This window comes from Argiope bruennichi, chromosome 10, assembly GCF_947563725.1.
Source record: "Argiope bruennichi chromosome 10, qqArgBrue1.1, whole genome shotgun sequence".
Lineage (NCBI taxonomy): Eukaryota > Metazoa > Arthropoda > Arachnida > Araneae > Araneidae > Argiope > Argiope bruennichi.
In genome coordinates, this window is record NC_079160.1 from 101,305,490 (window position 1) to 101,329,935 (window position 24,446).

The following is a 24,446-nucleotide window of genomic DNA, read 5'->3' on the forward strand; positions in this document are numbered from 1 at the left end:
AACTAAATGCAAGGAAGCGTTTTCTATGATATTTCACAATACCTATATTACTAATTCAATTAAACAGGTTTATTTAAGGCAAATATGGTTTAATATGCACAAGATATCTATTCTAATTGGAGTCAAACAGCTAATTTGTAAACCTTTAGTAACAGACATACATCTATTAACAAATGGTCTAAATGAAATAAATAATTATATTTTGAGTCAATAAATGCTGATGAATTACGAATTATAAATTTTTACATACAGTGGCTCCCAAAATTGAGTATACACTATACTCTTTCTTCTTTAATTTTATTCTTTTTGATCTTAGCATTTCTATTTATGGTTAATATTTATAAGAATGACAAAATATACATTAACAAAAGAATTAGGCTAAGAAGCAAAATGGAGGAATCAATAATATTTTTATTACAGTCATTTTTATGTCAAAGTTGAAAATTCCAAAGTCACAAAATTGAGTATACACTTTATAAAATATGCGACTTGACTAAAATTATTTATTTCCAAATGAATAAGTAACATAGTTATGTTACTCTAATACAGCAATCATTGATTTACAAGCGAAAACAAACGTTTTGGTTATCATAATGAGTTTCCAGAAATGAAACAAATGTTGAAATTCGGAAACTTGTTATTCGATTGTCTGAAGATGGTAAATCTATACGAGAAATTGCAAGGGAAATTCAACGCAGTACGGATACATTCACAAAATTATCCAGAAGTATAAAATGTATGGACAAATTGCTAATAAACCTGGAAGAAGCAGAAAAGAAATCCTCAGTGCCACGACCAAGATAAGAGTTATTCGAGAGATAGCAAACAATCCTAAGATGAGTACTACAAAAATTGCTACATCTACTTCAAGAACAATTGGAAAGTGTGTTTCTGCAGAAACAATTCAAAGAGTAATTCGAAAAGCAAATTATAATGGTCGCTTAGCCATAACAAAACCAGTCATTTCCACAGTAAATCGAGAGAAAAGAATTTCATTTACTAAAAGTCATATTTCAAAGCCTCCTGACTTCTGGAATCAAGTAATTTTCAGTGACGAAAGTAAGTTCAATGTTTTTGGTAGTGATGGTCGATGTTACGTTTGGAGAAAGCCCAATTCTGAACTTCTTCCTAAAAACACCAATCCTTCTGTCAAGCATGGAGGTGGTTCACTTCTTCTATGGGGCTGTATGTCTGCAATAGGAGTGGGAAATTAAGTTTTCATTCATGGAATCATCGACAAAATTAAATATTTGGATGTGTTGAAGAACAATTTAAAACAAAGTGCCCAGAATTTCGGTTTAGGGTCAAGTTTTCTGTTTCAACAAAATAATGACCCGAAACATACATCTAAAATAGTTAAGTTATAGTTGTTGTATAATTGTAAAATGCAATTACACACCCCTCCTCAATCTCTAGATCTCAATGTGATTGAAAATTCGTGGGCACAGTTAGGAAAATCAGTTCAAAAACACGATATTAGGGGCAAGGAACACTTAAAAAGAGTATTACAAGAAGAATGGGTGAAAATATCCGGCGAAACAACTCAAACTCTTGTCAACTCAATGCCACACCGTTTACAAGATGTTCTAAATGCAAAAGGATATGCAAAAAATTATTAATTTATCTTTTTCTCTTTTTGTTGACAGATTTTGCTAGATGTATACTCAATTTTGCGACTTTGGAATTTGCAACTTAGGCATAAAAATTACTGTAATAAAAATATTATTTATTCCTCCGTTTTGATTTTCAGCCTAATACTTTCGTTAATGTATATTTTATCGTTCTTATAAATATTAGCCATAAATAGGAATGTTAAGATCAAAAAGAATAAAATTAAAGAAGAAAGAGTATAGTGTATACTCAATTTGGGGAGCCACTGTATATCCTGTGCCCTGTGAGTCATATTTAACAAAACATTCTTAAGATACTAATATTTTAAATAAAAAGAGTTGTACTCCAATCAACTAAATCAATCACTAAAGCAGACCAATTTATGAAAATTTCAACAATCACTATTCTTAAAAAAAAAAAAAAAAAAAAAAAAAAAGAATGATTATAGATCATTTCATCGACCGGCTCAAAGAAGCCAATCATTTCCCAGTTTCTCAAGAGAGATTTGAACGTAGAAAATAGAAATGTTTATTTATTTAAAAGTTGAAGAGCCAAGAATATTTTATTCCTTGGGACAAAGGACTGTTTAAAATTTAAACTTAATAATTTTTAAAATATATTTATAAACCGAAAAAAAAAAAGTATAATTATAGACAACGTTTATATCCTTTTAAAAATAAAAATAAAAAAGTGAATTTTTCATTGAATCCGTAAAATTTTTGTTGAATTATTCTTTGAGATATAAATTATCAAAATTATTCTGAAGTGCACATAAGGCTTCAATGCCGAACGATTATGCTTTCAGTTCTCTCTCTCTTTTTTTTTTTTTAAGATATGCTTGGATTATCTAAAATACGTCTTTATATTAATTGTAATTTCATTATTTCGAATTTAAAATTGAATTTTACTGGCATTATAGAAAATTAGAGAGAGACGCATACTAGAACGGCTTAAGGCCTACATAATAGTACATATGACTATCAAAATTTAAGCTTAAAAATATTTTGCTGAAAAACCTATTATAAGAAAAAATTACATAAAATATTAATTGAACATTTTAGTGAGCATTAATACTGGCAAACCGGCTGGTTGCCATAGGCGGATAGTTGGAAATAAAAACAAATTACAGATTGAAAACGATAACATGTATTCATTTCATGTTCTTGTTTTCGATACTTTTCCCCAATTTTGAATACAAAATGTGGAAATGATCATTTTATTCTTTTATGAATCCGATGAGTGAAAAGAGAAATTATGCAGATTACCAGGAAACTGAGAATAAATACAAGGACTACATTACAAAAATAACAAGATTAGTACAAAAAAATATATAAGCTTATTACAAGAAACGAGATTATCTAAAAATGATACAGAATATGAGAGGCTGAAGCTTCAAAATATCTTTTTAGAGTGGAATTACTAGTAAAGAAACAGAAAAGTCCTTTCTCCCTTTTTCAAATCATTTGAAGATAAGGAATACAATCCCTTTTATTCAGATTGAAAGAGGTTATCAATTCTTATAAAACATTATTAGTTATAAATTGAAACATCATGTACTATAATTAGACAGAGAAACAAATCTATTTATGGAATGATCGGAGAATACACAGATCAAGTATATAAGTTGATTGAAATCTTAATGATTTGGATTTGATTTGATTTTTCTTGATTCTATTGGCACAAAAGCCATGATGTTGGCTATGCTGCGCGAAACTGTGATTTTCAGGATTAAAATATAAAATTTCAGATATAAAAACAATGTGAAAATTTTTGAGAAAGATGAAAAAAAAAAAAAAAAAACTTAAATATGTGGATAAAAACCAATTGATTTCAAAAATGCAAAAATTTGAACATGTGGTGCCTTACCATGTAAGAAGGATAATGGAGTGTTCGTATTTTGAAAGAAGTGCAAACGTTGAGCATTGAAATCTGGACATTCTGACAATATATGTTGGACAGACATTTGACAGTCACACTGGGAACATAGAGGTGGTTGTTCACCTAGTAACAAATGGAGATGGGTGAATCTCGTATGACCAATACGTAAACGGGTTAATACTGTGTCTGCTTTCCGATTAGGTAATGAAGACCACGGTTGTACATGAGGTTTAATAGCATGTAGTTTATTGTTAGTTTCAAGGTCCCACTGAGCTTGCCATTTGGAATAAAGAAGCCTTTTAGTGTGCTTATTTAAGTCGCTTACAGGAATAGATTTGACCGCTGGAATACTTGCCAATTTAGCAGCCTTGTCTGCCTCTTCATTACCCAGAATTCCTATATGAGATGGTACCCAACAGAATAAAATAATAAAATCTCGAGAAGTCAGTTTGTTAAAAATATCTAGAATTTTGATAACCAAAGGGTGATTATGACGATGAAGATGAAATGATTTTAGGGATTGTAACACACTTAAAGAGTCGGTATAAATAATAAACTTTTTTCCCGGTTTCTCAGAGATTTCTTCTAATGCATATAAAACCGCAGTTATTTCTACCATAAAAATTGAACAAAAGGAATGAAGTGTAAAAGAAATGACTGTATCTGGCCATGCTTTGGAAGGGTAGTATTTAAGTCACCATATTAAAAAAAAAACTTCTATTGGTACATCATCTGTTTAGTTAAATTTTGAAGCTACACTGGTGCTATTTAGGTAATGCAATTTTCAGGTCAGAGCAGCAGCTAAGTCAGCATTCAATTCTCCACCTTCCACTATATTCTAATGTAAGATTTTCCTAATTGTGATAGATTTAACAGGCACCACACAATCTACAACACAGATTTTCAATTTAATATGACTTCAAAATCATGATCTTCATACTCTATTAACAAGATTTTACCACTAGACCATTCTGTGTAGCACATAAAAAAATCAAACTAAAAAAATTGTAAAAAAAATGTAACAAAAATTTATTTTTCACATGACTTTGTAGGCACAATATGATTATCACATGATTGATTTCGAAAACATAAATAACAGATTCATAAATTACACTCAATAATTTCTGCAGTTGATATTCTATATTTAAAACTGTGCTGGTCTCTAATAAGTACAAAAGGTTTCAAATTAGCATCCAAACATCTTTTTAACATTGTGAGATATCCAATAGAAGTACAATGTCCAATTGCACACCCCTGTCCAAGAAAACTAGAAAAGCCACCTTCTGAAACATAACCAATCATCTTACGACTAGAATTCGAGATCAAACTTTTGATTTCAGGCCTATCTAATTCCTTAGGGGATTTCTTGCCTTTTTCCTTATTAGGATGATTAGGTTCTGTAGGCCCACAAAATGCTGGATCCTTTTTTAACTCCTTCATATCTTGTTCACTAAGAAGATATATTCCAGCATGGATTGAAGGCCTGCCTTTATTTAAACATCTTAATTTAACTAAAATTAGAGACTTACAAAATTGAATTTTGGGATTCAGAGACAACACAAAAGTTCTGAATGTTTCCAATAATTCATTTTGTTGTATATCTGAAAATCCAGTTCTTGGCATTCGTAAAAGCCGTCTGCATAAATTATTTAAGCGTCTGATTGCTGGATTTCGATATACGTAAAATTCTGGATGATTAAGAGCAGCAACTTCGTTAATTTCTAAAACACCTAAATTCGCAACACTAGGAAACAGACTGGCAATGTCATCGCTTTTCAACTCATTTATCCATTCACTAATGAGTGTTTTCCAACACATGAAAAATGGTGTAGTAATACCTAAAGTAGAGAAATTGGGTCGTTTGCTCTTTGGCCTTTTATAATGTTCTTTCAGATTTTTCATCCGCAATTTTTCTTCATATGCAGCACCAGCTGCTGTATCAGGAAAACTACATGGAAAGTTTGGAAGGCCATTTTCCATATTGACAAAATGCAAGTCTCGAAGACCAGCAGGTCTTCCACCTTTTTTTACAAATGACCTGAAGAACTCAGCACTCCATCCTCGAGGAGCAATTAGGTCCCATCCATATTCAAATCCTGCAAGAAATATACATATATAATAGACAAAAGAAAACATATTCAAATATTAATCTTATAATTTTAAATGAGCAATTCCTGTGTGTGTGTGTATATATATATATATATATATATATATATATATATATATATATATATATAAGCTTATTTTGGTTGAAGCAGAATGCAAGTTCGAAAATATTGAAGAGACATTTTACATTTTTAAATTAATTTTAATATCCATTCCAGGAAACCATAATTTTTTACAAGCAGAGACGTGGACAAGGCACGTCAGCCACAGCGCGAAACAAATGATCACTAGTCTTATATAAAATGGGATTTCCGGCCACGAGCGATTGAATACACTTGTTGTACTTTGACACCTTTGATAAGGGCGCAGTAACTTTTACACAGCTTCATACGTGGAATGGGACCAGGAAACAAGAGAATACTTTAGAATGACCCCGACATGGGCCGAATTAGACAAAAATTTTAGGAAATTAATTTGGATTAAATTAGATATTAAAATATCATTATATATACACACACACACACACACACACACACACACACAAGGGGTGTTCAAATGAAAAGGTACGAAACGACACTGTGGGTATAAATAAAGACTTTATTCAAAGTACACACCATAGGACGGAACACAACGATCCCATTGATTAACGAGCCGAAGGATTCCTTATCCTTCACAGTGTCCTTGAATTCGCCGTCCGAGTTGAAGCGCTTCCTTTTCAGATATTTTTCAGAATCATTAACTCCGATGTATACTGTGAGACACTCCGAAGATTACACAGGTCCATCAAAAAAAAAAAAAAAAAAAAAGACCGGGTCTACTCACGGAGAGTGTGATTCTACTCTAGGATAACGCGCGTCCACACACGTCTCCAGGGTCATACACGCGGAACTGGCCAAGTTCAAGTGGGAGCAGCTCGACCATCCACCCTACAGCCCGGACATGTTGTTCTGCGATTTTCATGTGTTTGATCCCCTAAAAAAACATCTGAAAGAGAAGCGCTTCAACTCGAAAGTGAACTCAAGCACGCTCTGAAGGACTGGATCTCGTCACGGCTACAGGAATTCTGGGAACAAGGAATCCTTCATCTCTTGAAAAAACGCGATTTTACACACACACACACAAAAAAAAATTGTAATAAGTGTTAGAACCTTTTTCTATCTTCTCTCATACCGACAATGTCTACAGCGCCATCTCGTAAATTTTTATAGTACTTCCATTGTTGCTGTAGGGGGACAACCAACATATACCTCGAATTTTGTAAGATGGCAACATATGATATTATCAGAATAGAACATGTTTTGCTCACATCCAATAGCAACAATGCATTTATTTTTTTAATGAATTCAAATAACATATTAAACTAAGTGCATTCATGGTTTTTTATTTAAATGGCTAGTTCATATGTAGATAAGATTGAAAAATATTCATATGTAATAAGTATGTGATTCGTATCTAAACATTTCCTCTGAAAACGCATAATTCTACAAAACATAAATAAATAAATAAGAAAATAAAATAAATAAATAAAAACCTGTTGAGGAAAGTTTGGTCTCCAGGTGCTGTAATTTTTATTGATATAATTTAAACGTTCTTTCCTCCAATTCATAATTTTGCAGAAATTTTAATATAGTAATCATTTTCCAAATAATAATAAAAAAGAAACAGTAACAGAAAAGCTGCATAAAAGTCACAATCTAAAGAAAGCAAATCAACATCTCTTTTTAAATAAGAACTTAATGGAACAAATGTTTGTGACTTAATGGTAATGACAATAAACTAGTGAAGATTCTCAGGTCAGAAGAATAATAATCCTCAAAAAAAATTATTCTGAATACTCATTAATATTACATTTAATGAAATTGGAAGGATGGAAATTTAAATAATAAAAGTAATATTTTGTGAGAAGATTTATCATAAACAAACTAATAAACATGTGTAAAGTTCTATAAACATACTACAAACAGCAAAAGTTTAATATTGTGGCTTAAAAACTAGTTTTGATTTTGTCAGCTGTTAAACAATAAAGAGCAATTAATTATTATTCCCTGAAAAATAAAAATAGGTTATTAAATATAATAATAATAAAATGTTTTAAAATATGTGCTGGAAAGCAGACTCTCAGTTTATTTTATTATTTATTTTATATTTTATTAATTTTAATTTATTTATTCTGTAAAATGCCAAAAAAGGGGGGAAATCAATTATATTATATCAACAATTAAAATGAGTGATGATAAATGAAAATGGATCACTTTCGGACTAATATATGAGTAAGTATTGTGGTGACTTTGGCTTGGCAACCAAATGCTGTTTGAGAAATAGGAGTTCTCGATAAAAAAATACGTGCAGAAGGTTTGATCTCTTAATTTTCCAGAATATAAAAGGCAAATGATTGCTCTGGAGTTTCAGAATCAACCAAGCTATTGAATGCAGTGAGTATTATGATATCTAAGATTCATGTTATTATATAATTATAATTGTGTTCTAATGTGATTGCATTTTTAGTTATCTAAGCATACTTCATCAGACATTCGAATTTGCAATTTTTTAATTATTATTTGTAAAAAATGCCTTTAAATTAAATTATTTCAATCCAAAGAATCTACATCACAATTTGTGTCACCTGTTCCTAATTGATACATGATGCAACAATGTATACAGATATATATTCTAAAACTAATTTTAGAAAAATCTTAAACTTATGAAAATTTATTATTATATTCAATAGCATTAAAATACTCACCATTTATACCGTTTTGATGAATGATAAGAATAGGGATTCTATTCTCTTTTTTCCCTAGATCTGAAAAAAAAAATTGTTAGAAAGGAAGAAAATATATAGCATATTTAAAAATATTACTTCAGAGATTTTAAACTACTGAAGAAAAAAATTCATTAGATCTACATATAGTGTTCAATTCAGGAATACCAAAAATTTCAATTTCACAATACATTTCCATTTTTTAAATAAAATAAAAAGTTTGAAATTTAAAACATGAATATAAATAGAATGGTAGAGAAGAGAATTTAATATCTATTTAATGATGCAAAATTAATTTTTTTTCTGGTTAATGCAAAAAGGGGAAAAAATATTATATTCTGAAATACACAATAAAAATATCTGAAAATCTTTTCTGAAATCTGCAAAATCCAAAAGTTTTAAAAATTACAAAAAAAAAAAAAAAAAAAAAAAAAAAAGTTTACATTTCGGTAGAATTAATGTCTGAAAATTTTTTTAAAAGCCTAAATCATTCAGTTTTAAAGATTTAATTTTTTTTTTAAAGAAATATTTATTTACTTGGGGTTAAGGGATATAACAGGGAACCAGGAAGAAAAAATAAAATTTTGAAGCAAACTGAAAAGGGCATTTAAACCAAAACAATGAAAAAAGTGAAATAATGTTATAAAATTATCATATTTAGGAGAAAAAATCATTAAAATAAAAAAAGCATATGCTATTATTCAAACAAAAAAGTTCAGTTTTATAGATTTAATTAAAGAAAAAAAATATTTATTTTCTTGAGGCAAGGGGATTTAACAGATAACAAGAAAGTCAAAGAGATAAAATTTTGAAGCAACCTGAAAATGGAATTTAAACTTTATAAAACAAAGGAAAAAGTGAAATAATGTTATAAAATTATCATATTTAGGAGAAAAAATCATTAAAATAAAAAAAGCATATGCTATTATTCAAACAAAAAAGTTCAGTTTTATAGATTTAATTAAAGAAAAAAAATATTTATTTTCTTGAGGCAAGGGGATTTAACAGATAACAAGAAAGTCAAAGAGATAAAATTTTGAAGCAACCTGAAAATGGAATTTAAACTTTATAAAACAAAGGAAAAAGTGAAATAATGTTATAAAATTATCATATTTAGGAGAAAAAAAAATTATTAAAATATAAAAAAAAGCATATGCTATTATTCAAACAAAAGTTTTATTTGCTGTATTTACAGATATATACCTTGCTCACCCACACGGAACACTAATAATAAATATATCATCATACACAAAACAACTCTTGACAACAAATCCTAACTATAGATAATTTCTATAAAGCAATTAACAGCAATAAATGCCAGATGATTGTAAAAAGCAAGCATTTTTATTCTAATGATAAATATTTCAACAGAGGTAGGCATTTATCAATTTTCCTCTCATTAAATCAACAAAAACCTAATCAACTTAAATCTAATTTTTCTTGACCAAAATAATCATGTTCACACAAACACACACACACGAAAAAAAAAATGCTGATTCAAAATTGCTAAAAACTGAACAACTGATTAAATGCAATCTTGATTCAAGTTCTCTATTAACAAATTGGTGAAATGAAGGAATTCTACAAAGGGATAAAGCTTTATAAAATTAATAAAGTATTTTTTATTGTAGGAAGATAATATTAAGGTGCCCAGAGTTTCTTTTCCATTAACTTTAAGTGGCTATGATTATATAAACATGCAGGCTTATTTATTAGTTGTCTATGGCATCAGTTTTAGTTGTCCCAGATCTATTTTAAAGTTATGTTTTATTGGTGGAGTACTATCTTTTAAAACTTTTTTTAAACCCATATGGGCAATGAAAGCATTTGCACCATATTATACTTCATTACTCTGAAAAAGACAAAGGTAGTTAGTTCAATGATTATTATGACTTCTGCAATTGATTGAAGAAATTTAGACCTGACATATTTTACTTGTAAAAAACGAAGATTGCAGCACCTGTTTTACATTAACAGATACCAACCTTATTGAGACCATGTTTGCTAAAAATCCAAGAAATAATATGCTTGAAATAGCAGGTGCTACTAACATTCCCAGAACAATAATATACAAAATCACTTCATCAGGATAGGAATATTATCCTATGTGAAGTTAGAGTGCCATACATATTGTAACAGAAATTCCTCCACAAATGCTGTTAATCCCACCGCTATCAACCATTATGGATAAACACAATTTCGCTAAAATCCGAAGACATTTATTTATACAGAGGCACAAATACTGAGTGGTAATCGTTAGCTAAAGTACAAAATAACCACAGTACAAAAAGCGGCCAGACAGAACTGAGCGGAGAACATAGCTTCTTTCTAGGGTCTCTACAAATGCCTGAAATTCTCCATTTTCTCCTTATTTTTGCTCTATCCAACTGCCGACTCACTAGTATATGACTGGCTACTCTATACACGACTCGATGCTGCTTCTAATAAACTCCAGGATTTGGCACTCATCACTCAGGATCCAGCTCAATTCACCAATCGCATGAGCATCATTCGATGCCTGCGCTTCACTGACTGACCCAACTAATTCGCTGTTGGCTCGCTATATGACTGTATACCACTCGACGACTGTCTTCGGCTTGGACTGCCAGCCTTTCATAGTTTCCGCAGTAGGGCAGAGAAGGTTCTAAAACAATCAAGCATATCTCAGCACCTAAGGGTCCCATCACTGAAATTCTTAAAGATTCTAGTACCATTCATTTTGTCGCTAAGCCTAGTGGTTACTAATCTGGCATCCGATCAGCATCCAACAAAGCTGATAGTAAATCGGTCTTTTCTACGATAGAACTAACTGTGCTGGGAAGCAACATTACAGATTCGTAACAATACTGACGAAGATACATCATTTTCCTTCTACATCTTATGCCTTGTTACGAGAGCTAAAAAGGGGCACAAATTATAATCAATCGGGAGAATTCTCTCTTTGGAGAGTTATCTCTAGCAAGTTCTCTCAGAGTTTTTTGTGCTGTTTGCAGTTGTCTAATAATGATTTGCTGCTTGTGTGTGTGTGCTGTTGATTTTTTTACAAATGCCTTCTTTATAATTGTTTTATGTAAAATAAAGCACCATTATCAGTGATCTAGCTAATTGGACTTTTTCACTATACACTCATTGGACGGATTCTTCATAACAATACTGGGCATTTTCACTTTAAAATAACGAAAATTTCCTTTCTCTTTTATAAAAAAGAATGAATTAACAAATACATAGTAAAACAAATAGAATCATAAACTCCTTCGATAAAAAGAATGTATTAAGAATATTATAGCACATTTCCTCTAACTAGGATAATGCAAAAGAAAACAAATTTAATTGAAAATAGTAAAAAAAAATACAAACCAGTTGCAATGATGCAATTAGATCTTGCATCGTTAATCTCTTTATCAGATAGCTTTGAAGCAGTTACTTCATTACGAATGTTTTCATCCCACAAGGCTGAATCTGCCATTTCTGAGGTGAAAGACTGTCCAAGGTCTTTAAAGAGCTCAAATCTCTCTACAAATATTATTTGTACATATTTTTAAAAAAACTAGTTCTTTAAATTAAAAAATAAATTTAAATTATTACAAATATTAATTGACAAAAAATGCACAGAAACCAAAAAATTTAAACAATCCAGAAAAAAGCTCATGTAGATAAGATTCAACACAGTAAACGAACATCTTGTAACAATAAAAACTAATTAATCATTAGCAAAGAAATATCACATAGTCAGTATGTCTAATAACTATTATATCAGTTAAAAGCAGTAAAACGGCAATTTACAATTAAATAATAATTTATTATTTTAAAAGATTTAATTTTTATTTATCACAGCATTTAAGCCTTTAATTCAGTATAGTGTATTACTGAATAATAAACAAATAGGTTACTTTTAAATGTTGTACCCATTTGCTACTCCCCAAACTTAAATAGGGCAAACTAATTTCTTTAAATATAATTATATAATATTAAGTGATTAATATGACAGAATTTCACTTTTGTTATTGCTTAAAAAACAACGATAGTGAATTTCTGATCATAATGCATACCCTCCAACATTGATTGTAATGCTTTTGCAACTTCAATGTGTGTTTTTTTATTCATGCTGGAACAAGATTCCATGTTTGTTTGTTTTTTTCTAAATATGATACAAATGTGTTCATCACCAGCTATGAGCGAAGATTCGTGAAGAGAATATTTTTGTCATTTTTTTTTTCTTTTTGTAATTTTCTGTAATTTTTCACTATATATCCATAACTCTGTAGATTTCACCGAAATTCTGTAGTACTATGGAAATTCTGTCGCTATTAAAGGGTATGCATAATGTATAGATGCAAATAAAAATAATTATTAGAATGTGCTATTTACTTATTTTTCATTAGATTCTGATTTACTTATTTTTCATTAGATTCTGATGTACTTATTTTTTTATTAGGTTCAATCAGAGAACACTCTTTAAAATGGTTATTATATGTATTAAGGAATTCATTTATGGAAGTATTCATTTTAGTGCTAAAATGGATTATCATATTAAGAATATTCCACTTTCCTATGACCAATTACCAAAGCTTAATATTTTATGTCATTCTTTGTGCTATGAAGCTTAGGATATTCAGAGACTTAAAAGTTAGCAGTGATGTATATGATCAAAAGCAAGAACATAATCCTACTAAAGATAATTACTGCATGCCAGCTGGAATTCAATGTAAATATACAGACTAGATGTAAGCTATGCATTTAATAATAACAAGCTGTTGTAAGATATGTGCCTTTCTGTATTCACTTAAGGACCACAGACTGAGAAAAATGAAAATTGCATTAGAACTCAGTCATTAGCACTAATTTTCTATCTCTGGTTCGATTGCACCGACACAGTTCAATACACTTAATGAACAAACAGGGTTAATTCAGTATATTTCAATAATTCTAATAATAAATTATAATTATAACTAAGGTCAAAGTTACAGTCACAATCTGCATTGCATTAAAGTTGATCATCTCAAATAAGCAGCATATTTTAAAATATTTTTTAGTTGCAATAGACATTTATGCCATCAAAAATAATTAGACTTTCATTACAAAAAAAAAAAAAAAAAAAATGCCCAAAACATACAAAAAAATTATAGACTTAATTTTTGCATGTTCTTTATCTGTTAGGAAATTTAAATTGATACTCACATAATAGTTTTTAACAGGCATTTTTGTGAACAAACATTATATACAGTACACTCCCAAGTATACAGTTCACAACTATCCGGCTTAGTTTTCTTTCATCATAATTAAATGAAGAAGGCAAGGCATCTGTTAAGTCATCTATTAAGGACTTTTTTAAAACCTAAAAACTAAATTTTGGCTCTTATCCCAGGGTTATCTTTTTATGTCTCTATAATCATTTATCGGTGAAAAATAAAATCAGTTTGAGCCAGTTTTCTTAAGAATTAGGCCTACGATTTAAATTAATGGTATGTTTATGTTTCCTGCATTTAAATTGGGCATTACAAAATTAATGTTAAAATGTGAGCAGTTTATATCCTTTAACTTTCTTTTTCTCTAATAAATTCTTGAAATGTGCAAAGCAGTATATAAACTACCAGTACAGAACCTTCTATTTTAAATAGACACATGATTCACCAGACTGTGGCTACATTCACCTTGAGATAAATGGAGGGCTTAGTACTCAATAAGAAGTGAGAAAATATGCATTATAACAGTGAGTTTTAGATAAAAACTTTGTCTTCTGGTATTGGTGGGCTAAGAAATGAATTCATAGAACTCCAACCTATCCGACTTTTTTGTTATCCGACCTGCCCTTCCACCACATTAAGCTGGATACTCGGGAGTATACTGCATTATTCTTTAAATTTATATATAAATATTTTATTTCTTATTTTAGGAACCTTATTTTTTAATGAATTATCAATAATATATTATGGGATAAGACTAGTATTTACCTTCTTCTAGTTCATTATCATCTTTTTTCCAAGATGGGGCTGTACGTGGATCTCTCACAGTAAGCCCAACAATGCTTTTTGGAATAACATAAGGCCCAGATTGAGAGTCACTCAAACATTCTAACAATTCCTCTTTTTCAATATGCAGTTCTTTCCTGCTTTTACTATCATAATACACTTCCCACCACAGGGGTTTAGAATTATTAACTTGGCCATCATCAAGCTTCAATCGCTTTGGGTTTTTACCATTTTCAGAAATTTCATTTTTTAGCAAATTATCATTAGAAATGTTAGTAATATCTGCTGATTTCAAGACTCGAAACAGCACATTCTGGGCCATTGGTCCAATCAAGCGATGACGCACAAGAGTATTTTTAAGGAGCATCATTTTCATAGCTGGGCCACTAAATATCTTTTCTTTACAAAAGTGTTGTTTAGACTTCATAAAATTTAATTTGCATGCAAAAGAAAATGATTCACTTATATCAGGCCTTTCTTCATTTTTCAAATCAAAAGTTTTTACAAAAACATCAATAAGTTCATCATGACATGATGGATGACACCAAATCCACAGCTTGCGTCTTGCATGAAGTGAATCATTTAATACTGACATTGGCTTCCAAAGAAAAGATACAGGGCCTATAGCTTTGAAAGGACAACATTCAGGATGGTGCAGCATGGTATGCCCTTCTCTAGTTCCATCAAGATACATTTTAGAGAAAAAGATATTTCCTGTAAATGAAAAAACTTACATCACACAGTTATCTTTCATTAACCAATATAAATTCAAAAATTAATTTAAAAAATTAACATTTGCTATCGAAACACATTCAGTTAAACTGTCCCTATTTACCAAAATTGATTAGTAAGGATAAAGATTAATGCGCATTTCCCATTAAGCATAGCAAAATCATGAGAACCATAAAAAAATCCTCAACAAAAGCTTGCCACCTTAAATGACTGCAAGAAATGGTTACAAATAGCTTTCAGGGTTGCACTAATAGTTGTCAAGATAACCACATGCGACAAAAAAAAATCGATCCAAGGATTTCACTTTGTCGAAAGGACAAAGTTAGAAAGACTGACTTTACAAGTTTCCGTTTTTAAATAAAATTTTATTAATTTATAATATATAGTTGTATAAAACATTTTGTTAGTAGCAAAATGTATATACATCAATATAACAAATTCTTAAATAACAAATAAACAAATTCTTCTTGCACACTTTGTATATGTAAAACCAAATATTATTCTCATTTGCTACATCATTAAATTGCATCTCATTTGCTACATCATCAATTCCAGTATGCCAAGATTATTATTTAGGATACGCTTATTACTCTCAAACAGCATACATTTGCAATATTTGTTTCTTGTAATATATGCAAGATGGTCATTGATGAGCTATCTCATAGGTTGCAAAGAAACTCAATTTGCCATTTACAAATATTCACATAAATCACTATATCAATTAATCATAATGTTTATATTATAATCATATATAATCAATATCATATTATTATATCATTATATTAAAATAGTTATATTATGATCTATTATATCAATTTCTTGATGATTCATATGGAAAGACATAAAAGATTTTTATTCTCTAATTATTATTTATATCTTTTAAAATAGTTTCCCTGATAGTGATTGAAGAATTTTGCAGATTATACATTAAAATAATTTTTATTATTTTTGGTTAATATATGCCATTACTATGATAAACAATAAAAAGTAAGGAAGCTATTTTTTATTATAATTATCAATCAAATTATTGACGTTAAATATATATCACTTAACAATCTGAATCTGAAATAATAATCCATTACCTGAGGCAATTTTACTTATCAAGATTTTATAAATATACAAATTTTGAGGAAATAACTAAAAATTCAACATAAAAGATAAAAAAAATTAATAAAAAATTTAAAGTCTTAAATATATATACATAAAAAAATAACGTGTAAGTTATTAAAGTTCTGTAATCATTTTTTTATAACATGCACACATTTTTAGTCATTCTTTTAGATCATCTACTTTTGAAAAATATATATATGAAAATAATTTTTTTTAATGATTTAAAATTATTCCCTCTACCCTTAGCCCCAAGTTTAATTTAAACAATTCATACTCTGATAGAGTTCGTTCAATCTTTAAGCAACTGCTTTTTCATAAATGATATATATATATCATTTTTATCTCAATCTTTATGACAGAAATAATAATAATTTTTCTTCAGCAACTCAGCAAGTATTTTTAAATCACAGCTGATGTTAAAACTGGTCAAATACCACATAAAAAGAATGAAAGATATTGAATCATGCATTGTTTGAGTCTTTTTAAATATAAGTAAATTTAATTAATATCCAGAATAGATCATCATGAGTCTCAAATAGAATTTATTCTCCTTTTTTTTTTCCATGAAATATAAATTACCTCATGAAAAAAAAATGTACAGTTTTCTATATATCAGTAATTTTCCTAGCTGAGCAAATATTTTTATCTTTGAAGTCATATGCAAGAAATGTCAAAGCTATACAGAATTTGAATACAAGATAGTATTGCTGTTATCAAAGAGGACATAGGAATCGTTCTCACTGAAAGGAATATTTTAAGAATTCCTCAAGAACTATCAAACAGAATAAGAATTTCTTTAAAAATATATTGCTTATATTAATTATACCAATACAATATAACAAATTGCTTAATATTGTATAAAAAACATAATTTATAGTCTGAATCTAGAAGCATAAAAAAAGTTCAAAACAAATTTTCTATCTTTTAATAAATTTATTTATATATGAAGAAGAAAAAGCAAGACATTATATTACCTGAGGAACAGTCAACTAATTTTTGAAGACCATTAGAAAATGCTGTTTCTGCTCCTTCTAATTCTATACAACAATAATATGACAGATCCTAAAAAATAATTAATGTAAACGTTATATAAATCTAATAATAAAATGAAATATATTAGATAAATTATAGACTTTCAAAACATAGTATCAATGTCTTACATACAATACATTGTCAAGTGTCACAAGATGCAATGTCAAAACATAGTATCAATGTCTAAATTAGATTTCATAAAGAAAATCCAAAATCAATGCAATGAATAGAGTTGATTTTTTTCTTTACAGATTAATATTCAATTCAAATGTAAAGCAATAAAAAAAAGCAATAATTAGACTTTTAATTGAGGATAAATAACTTCTCTCCTTTTCATTCAATATTACTTTCAAATTCTAAGTCATTATCATAATGCTTTCTAACTTAAAATTTTATATAAAAGAGGCAGAGAAATGTTCAGCGACACTTTCTTAATCTTAACTTTAGTTAGTAATCTACACATTAGTAATCTTTCCACTTCAAAATAGTTTATTTCCAATTTATAATACTTTTAATACAGCCTCTAGTGTTTCACTGTTTAGAAAGAAAAAAAAAAGCATATTTTAATTTCTAAAAAAAAAAAAAAAAGAGTAAAAAGTAAAACAGTTTCAAACATAATTTTAAAAAATACATCTTATACAAAATTCCTTTATTTTAATGCATTAAAATGCAGAATTCTTATAATTCAAAATCTTTTATCAACAATTTTGATAATAAATTTTTGACCAGCAATCCAATTCTTTTTTTTTTCAATTAAAATACTATATTATGACATATTTTAATGAAATTAATTATGCTTATTACAAAAGATTGTTATTTCAATTTATTAAATAAGGACTTATAGCATCTTTATAATAAAATGATACTTAAATCTTTAGAAGTAACATCAGATATTGTTCAGTATCTGAAAATTCACATATGTTCATAAAAGTGTTTAGCATTTTATAACTTTCCCTTACTTGATAATTAATTAGCAGCCCAAAAAAAATTATTTAAAAAATTTGTTGACATTTAATTAGTTAGTTTGATGGCCATTTCTACAATGAATGTTATCATCTTTTAGATATTTTTATACCTTTTCTTTCTGAAAGGAGCATTTATGACTTAAAAAAAATTATTTGCTCACACTTTCTCACTTTGTTTAATGTTTATCCTATCTACTGTAATTCATTTTAACAAAAGTTTTAGATGAAAGATTTTTGACTGATTAGAAAAGTTGATAAATATGAGTTTTAAATGTCGTCGTTCTCCCGTTCTTTGATATATTCAAAGCAGAAAGTTTTGAAGTCCATTAAGTTAAACAAAACAAAAAAAGGAGAACGAGTTATGTCTGTATTTTTTAGAGAGATGTTTGTGCTCTGAGTAATAGAGTGAGATGTTCAATAATGGTCTGTGAATGATATATTATGCGTTATCTGTTATTGAGCATATTGATATATAGTATATTGATATGAGTCCTAATCATCAGTAATCCTTATTTGACTATGTACTATATATATGTGTTTGTGTTATGTCCCATTAACTTGCCATTCTTGTCGTAATAAACTTTTCAGGACTAACCAAATGTATTTATTGTCTCCAACCACAATACAATAGAATGAAAAAAAGATCACAAGTGATTTTAATATAAATAATATGTGATTAACAAAAAAGAAACACCTAAGTTTTTAACTGGTATTTTGCTGGTGGAAAAATGGTTTATTCATTTTTTCCCCCCTGAAAAACAATTATTTTTAATATATGTAAGAAGTGTATTTCAAATCAAGACTAATTCATAGCAATTGAGATGCAAGATTCCAATGATGCCAAAGCTAATAGCAACAACAAGCACTGAGTTAAATACTAGATATACTATAATTCAATCAATATTCATATTCCCATTCAATAAATAAACAAATAAAAGTTACTTTCCTCCTTAATGCATTTTATTTAATTTTAGGGGAGACTTTCATGAATGAAGCAATACATTTTGTTAAACTGTGTTGCTGTTGTCTTAATATTTAAATTTCTTATCTTTTTTTTTATTCATAAAAACTTAAATTATTTTTTATTATTTTTTAACATTTTTTTTTCATTTTATACATTTATTTATAATTTCAATTATGTTAAATGATGCTCCAATAATTAACATATTATTTAGCATCTACTATACAAAAACTAATTTTAATTTTTTTTTACTGCCAATTGGTTCCATTAAGGTCAGGATTATGGCAGAAAAGGAATAGAAGTGGAGGGAATAGGAAAATATTTTCAGGCTATTTTAAATTGCTCAAAGAATATTTTTCTTAATGAATAATGAATATTTTTAATGAATGAACTGAAAATACGAAAGTATATCAATAACAGCCTAATATATTTCAAAATATTCTTAAGTTTGGTCAGAGTAATTTTTAACACTAATATTCATTATTTTATGGAATAAAACAATAACAAAAAATTCTTTAATTTTTGGAAAATCATTCAATTTTACAATTTTCATCACATAAAACAGAAGTATATAATGCTATTATGATTCAGACAATCATAGCTTTTTTTGGACTATTATACTGAGTCATCACTGACTATAGAAAATATTTGTAATACCTGTAACATAGCATGATTAGCAACCGAATCATGAGACGATCCAATTTTCTTATCATTGGGATGAATTGGAATATGATATCCCCACAAAATATCCATTTTAAATCTTTTAGCAAACCAAATGTGATTTTCAAGCCAAGTACTGTCAGGCTTGCTTCTACTGGCATATTCCTCCTGTAAATCTTTTGGTTTCTTCTTGTGAACTTTTTTCTTGGGTTTTGCTTTTGTTTCTAGGTTCTAGAGAGAAATATATATATTTTTCAGCATTTCCTTTTACACAAATAAAAGAGAATCCACAAGTCTTATTTTTAACCTTTTTTTTTAAAGTAAAATATATCAAAAGGTACTCTTATTTAAGGATATTAACTAGCATGAATTTGCTTGTTGTAGATCATTTTTTAGAACTTTACAAAATTAAAGCAATTCAGAGACATATGCATTTAGTGTGCTTTTTCATTTACATTCTTTTGAGTTTTTTTATTGTAAACAAAATTCATGTGAAAATACAATGATTAAATAGCAGTTTTAAAACAAAACAAAAAAATAATTTCCTCTCCCCTGTGAATATTGTTTACAATTAAAAAAAAGGAAGAAATAATATTAAGTAAGATACAATCATCCACATTTTCTCCTCCCATTTTTCTTTTGTTTTAAGAGCTAATATATAAGAAATGAATAAAATATAAAACACTTTTTTAGTATTTCAGTAGCACATATGAAATGCAGAGATTATGAGAATGTTGTAAATGGTTTTATAAAAAAATATTTTGAAATATATTAATGCAAGGAAATGAAAATGATTTGAAATAAATGATTTATTACAAGTATACTTATTTATGATTCAAAATAGAATTTTTAGAAAGTTTAAATGCAACTGGCATTGTAACTGCATTTACAATGCCATATATCTTCAACAATAACAGTATTTGAAGGTCAAATACTATTGGAGTGCCAGCCAACCAGCACCAATTTACATTAACCTTCATCAAATAATCAACTTACTTGATTTGGTGTTCTTAATTTTCTAGGCACTCTTTTAGGATTTTGACTAGCACCTCGTCTGCGCATATGATTCGGCAATTTTTGGAAAAAACTCTTCTTTCTCTTGTTTTCTGAAGCAGTTATTTCTTGCATTAAAGTAGCAATTTCTGTAGCTCGAGCTTCAGCAAATCTCAATGCATTTGCAGCTGCAAAAATCCATTTCCAATTAAAAAATATGATTATTAGATAAATATTTTTAGACAGCTTTTTTCTGTAGTTATTGATATGCTAATGATAAAATGTATACTTACAGTGATCCATTTTTGTCTTGAAAACAATAAATCAATGAAACCTAAAATACAAATTATTTTTTATTCACATAAAAAATTAAAACAGAAATAGCAATGAATAATTGCATTATAGTAAGCAGATACAAAAAAAGAAAAGCAATCATGTATTTTTTAGAATATTCATAATGATTTAAAATGCAAAGTAAAAAGCAAAGAGAAGAAACATAGAACAAAGCACTCAAGACCGTAAAAATGTAAGAATTAAAATTACCATTTAAAAAAAAAAGTTCAGTTTGTTTAACAATGGGAATAATTTTTTGGCCCTTTAAAATATTTGACAAAATGCAGACATAACATCCATTTAAAAATTTGAGAGTGAAATAAAATTCTGGATTGATATTTGAAATGTTTTAAAACCTCTAAAAAAAGATATTATCTTTTAACTGAATAAGAACAACTTGAATTCAAGAGAATTTTCAAGATTAGTAAAAGAATTCTTCACAAAATATGATTTTATAGAAATAAATTATATCATAAAATTGTGAAATATTTCTGGGAAAAAAATCAAAAAGTTGAAAATTATTTATTTATTTATTTAAAATATGGATGCTACAGAGATGACTCTATTTACAGAATGAATGAGACAAAAGCTTGCAAAGAACACAAACAACAATGCAAATTAAAATATATAAAAAAAATAACAGCAAAGTATCAGAATAACAAAGTTTAAAACAATATATAAATAAAATGCAAAAATCTATCAAGACTCAAAAAGCAAAACACGCATAAGCACAATACCAATACAGAAGCATGAACAAACATAAACATCTCAAGTAAAAAAAATAATAATGAGTAGTGAAGCATTAAAAAATAATATAGTTAAGTCAATAAAAAAAGAAGTAAGACCATGTAGATAAAATTTGAAAATAAGTTGCTTTAAAAACACCAGGAGTCATATGATGAATGTTTAGCAATATATGATGCACGAGGATAGAATAAGGGACCTTGTGGTTCGCAGTCCAGTAATGTAACCAGGATACAAAAGCAAATGCTCATGTAGCGTAGTTGTTAACTGGCTTATATGCTATTCACCACAGTATAAAACCTTCAGGGTAATTTCACTCGTAAATTCTCCAGTTTTACATCTGAGATTCTAAGGAAGTTATGGAATCAATATGTTGGGAAAAATAAAGTTTAGTGTCAAAAAAGATATCCAAGTTTCTAATTAAATACGAGTGTGATATATAAGATGATTAATTTTATAAATATGATTTTTAAAAATGAGCTTTTCTCATATAACTAATAATAAATGTATAATACAATACCACATTTGTTGATGTAATGTGTTGTTGGTGCACAATTTGAAGAGAGAATCAATATCTCTCTGTAGAAGGATAGCAACATTAGAATATATTGAACAAAGCAACTTTGAGTATTTCAAAACACTAGTAACATCATTAATCAAAAAAAAAAAGGTCAAAGTTCGAAACCAGAATATCTGAGGACTTATGTGACACAATATTATTAAAATTAACACAGTGTTCTGTTGCATATAAGACTGAATCCAACTCATAAGGTTGACATGAAAATCAAGACTATAAGTTATTTAAAGGTATTCTAAAATCAATAGTGTCAAAAGCTTTCAAAAAGTCAGTGTAAATGACATCAAGTTATGAATCAACTTCAAATAAAGAAGTAATCTTTTTTGACAAGCAATATAAATTAGTGCCAGTTGAATGTTTAGGAAAAAAACTATGTTGAGATGAAGATATAACTTTTGGGGGAAATCTTTTATGAAGTAGGCTTTCAAAAAATTTTGACACAGAATTTAAAACAGCAATTGGATAATGTTTTTTTTTACAATTCTATGAATCATTTTTTAAAAAAATCAAGAATAATTTTTGCTTGCTTCCAGACAGGATGAAATACATTAGATTTCAATGACAAATTAAACAAAATAAGTAAGAGATCAATCAAAAACTTCACAAATCCCTTAATAATAAAGGATGGAATGTCATTAACATCAGCAGTTAAAGAAAATTTTAATTCCCTGATAGCCCAAACCACATCCTTCTTAGTAAAACTATCGATTTTAATAAAATCACCAGCACAGTTGTTTTTGAATGTATCTTTTACAGCACAATTCTATGCTAGACTTAAAACAGAATTGAAATAATCAGCAAAAGCATTAGCAATACAGCCATCATTTTCAAGACGCACATCATTGCATAACCTATTACATTAAGTGATATTTTTATTTTTTTAAAGACAAAACATTTTTTGCATTGGAAATTAAATTATTTTCTGAGAATCGCAGATATATATTATATAATTCTTAGGTATTATATTTAACAACAGAAAGTAGAAATTTAAATTTATTAATTGAATAAAGATTACAACCTTTTAAAATTAACCTATGGACCAAAAAGATAGCTTAAACAGTTGCAAAAGATAAAAGCTATATCATTAACATCACTAAAAAATTTTGTAAAAAATTTCAGTCAATCTCATGAATTGTGTGCCTTAATGATAAAGAATCAGCTTTTTTTAAATCATATTTCAAAACATGACCAGCATGCTTATTGGCACATGTAGATACAAACTGAATAAAAACAGAAAGTGCAAGATGATAATTGTCCTCCATAAACAGTGACTTGTCACTGTTTCGAATTGTAATAACAGATGATTCAGTATTAGATAAAATCAGGATATATGTCATTGCAATTTAGAATAGTATTACAATGTTTCATATTAAAAGGAGGCATAAAATCTGCCAATTCTTTAAGATAAGCAGTTTCTTGTAAAAGTCTCGTGACGACACGAATGGTGCGACCAGCTGTTTAGAGCCAATAATTCATGAAATTGTCAACTTTTATCAAGAATCTTAAAAATGTACTAATTTGCTCATAACTTTGTGCACTTGCTCCAAATCATTTGGAAACTTTTTCTATCCTACTTTTTATCCAAATAATCACTTTAATTATTCAAAAATTGATTTCATACACCTAGCATTAATTTATCAATATAATATTTTAATTCCATTTTTCGATTATTGCCATCGGAATTAATACTTTGAAAAGTAGGATTAATGTCTAAAATCCAATATATTCGTTAACTTGTAACTTACCTTTCAATTAAAATTGGATTCTACGTGATTTAATATGATTGTCATCTGAAAGCAGCTTTAAATTTTCTAATTAAAACATTCTATACTAATGATTTTCATAATTCTCTTCCCAGTAAGTCCACATCTTGGCAAGAGCACATGGAATACACGCAGGAATAATGTTTTCAAACCGGCCTCCACGATTGATCCGTTACAACAAGCTTAATGTATGTAACGGGGACTAATTTCTTTAACAGTATTCAGGAAGGGGAAATTTTAAAAATTAGCAA

At 28.3% G+C, this 24,446-nt stretch overlaps 1 protein-coding gene across 1 annotated transcript; it reads right to left on the bottom strand.

The window, feature by feature from the left end:
- Positions 1 to 4,406: 4,406 nt before the first annotated feature.
- On the bottom strand, positions 4,407 to 24,336 carry LOC129989435 (ribonucleases P/MRP protein subunit POP1-like). The gene is made up of 9 exons (XM_056097978.1): positions 24,178 to 24,336; positions 21,072 to 21,112; positions 20,782 to 20,966; positions 19,783 to 20,016; positions 17,142 to 17,229; positions 14,308 to 15,039; positions 11,714 to 11,869; positions 8,339 to 8,398; positions 4,407 to 5,585 (listed from the first exon to the last, which is right to left on the bottom strand). The coding sequence occupies exons 2-9, from the start codon at positions 21,079 to 21,081 to the stop codon at positions 4,591 to 4,593; spliced, it is 2,460 nt and encodes an 819-aa protein (XP_055953953.1). The 5' UTR covers positions 21,082 to 21,112; positions 24,178 to 24,336; the 3' UTR covers positions 4,407 to 4,590.
- Positions 24,337 to 24,446: the final 110 nt, after the last annotated feature.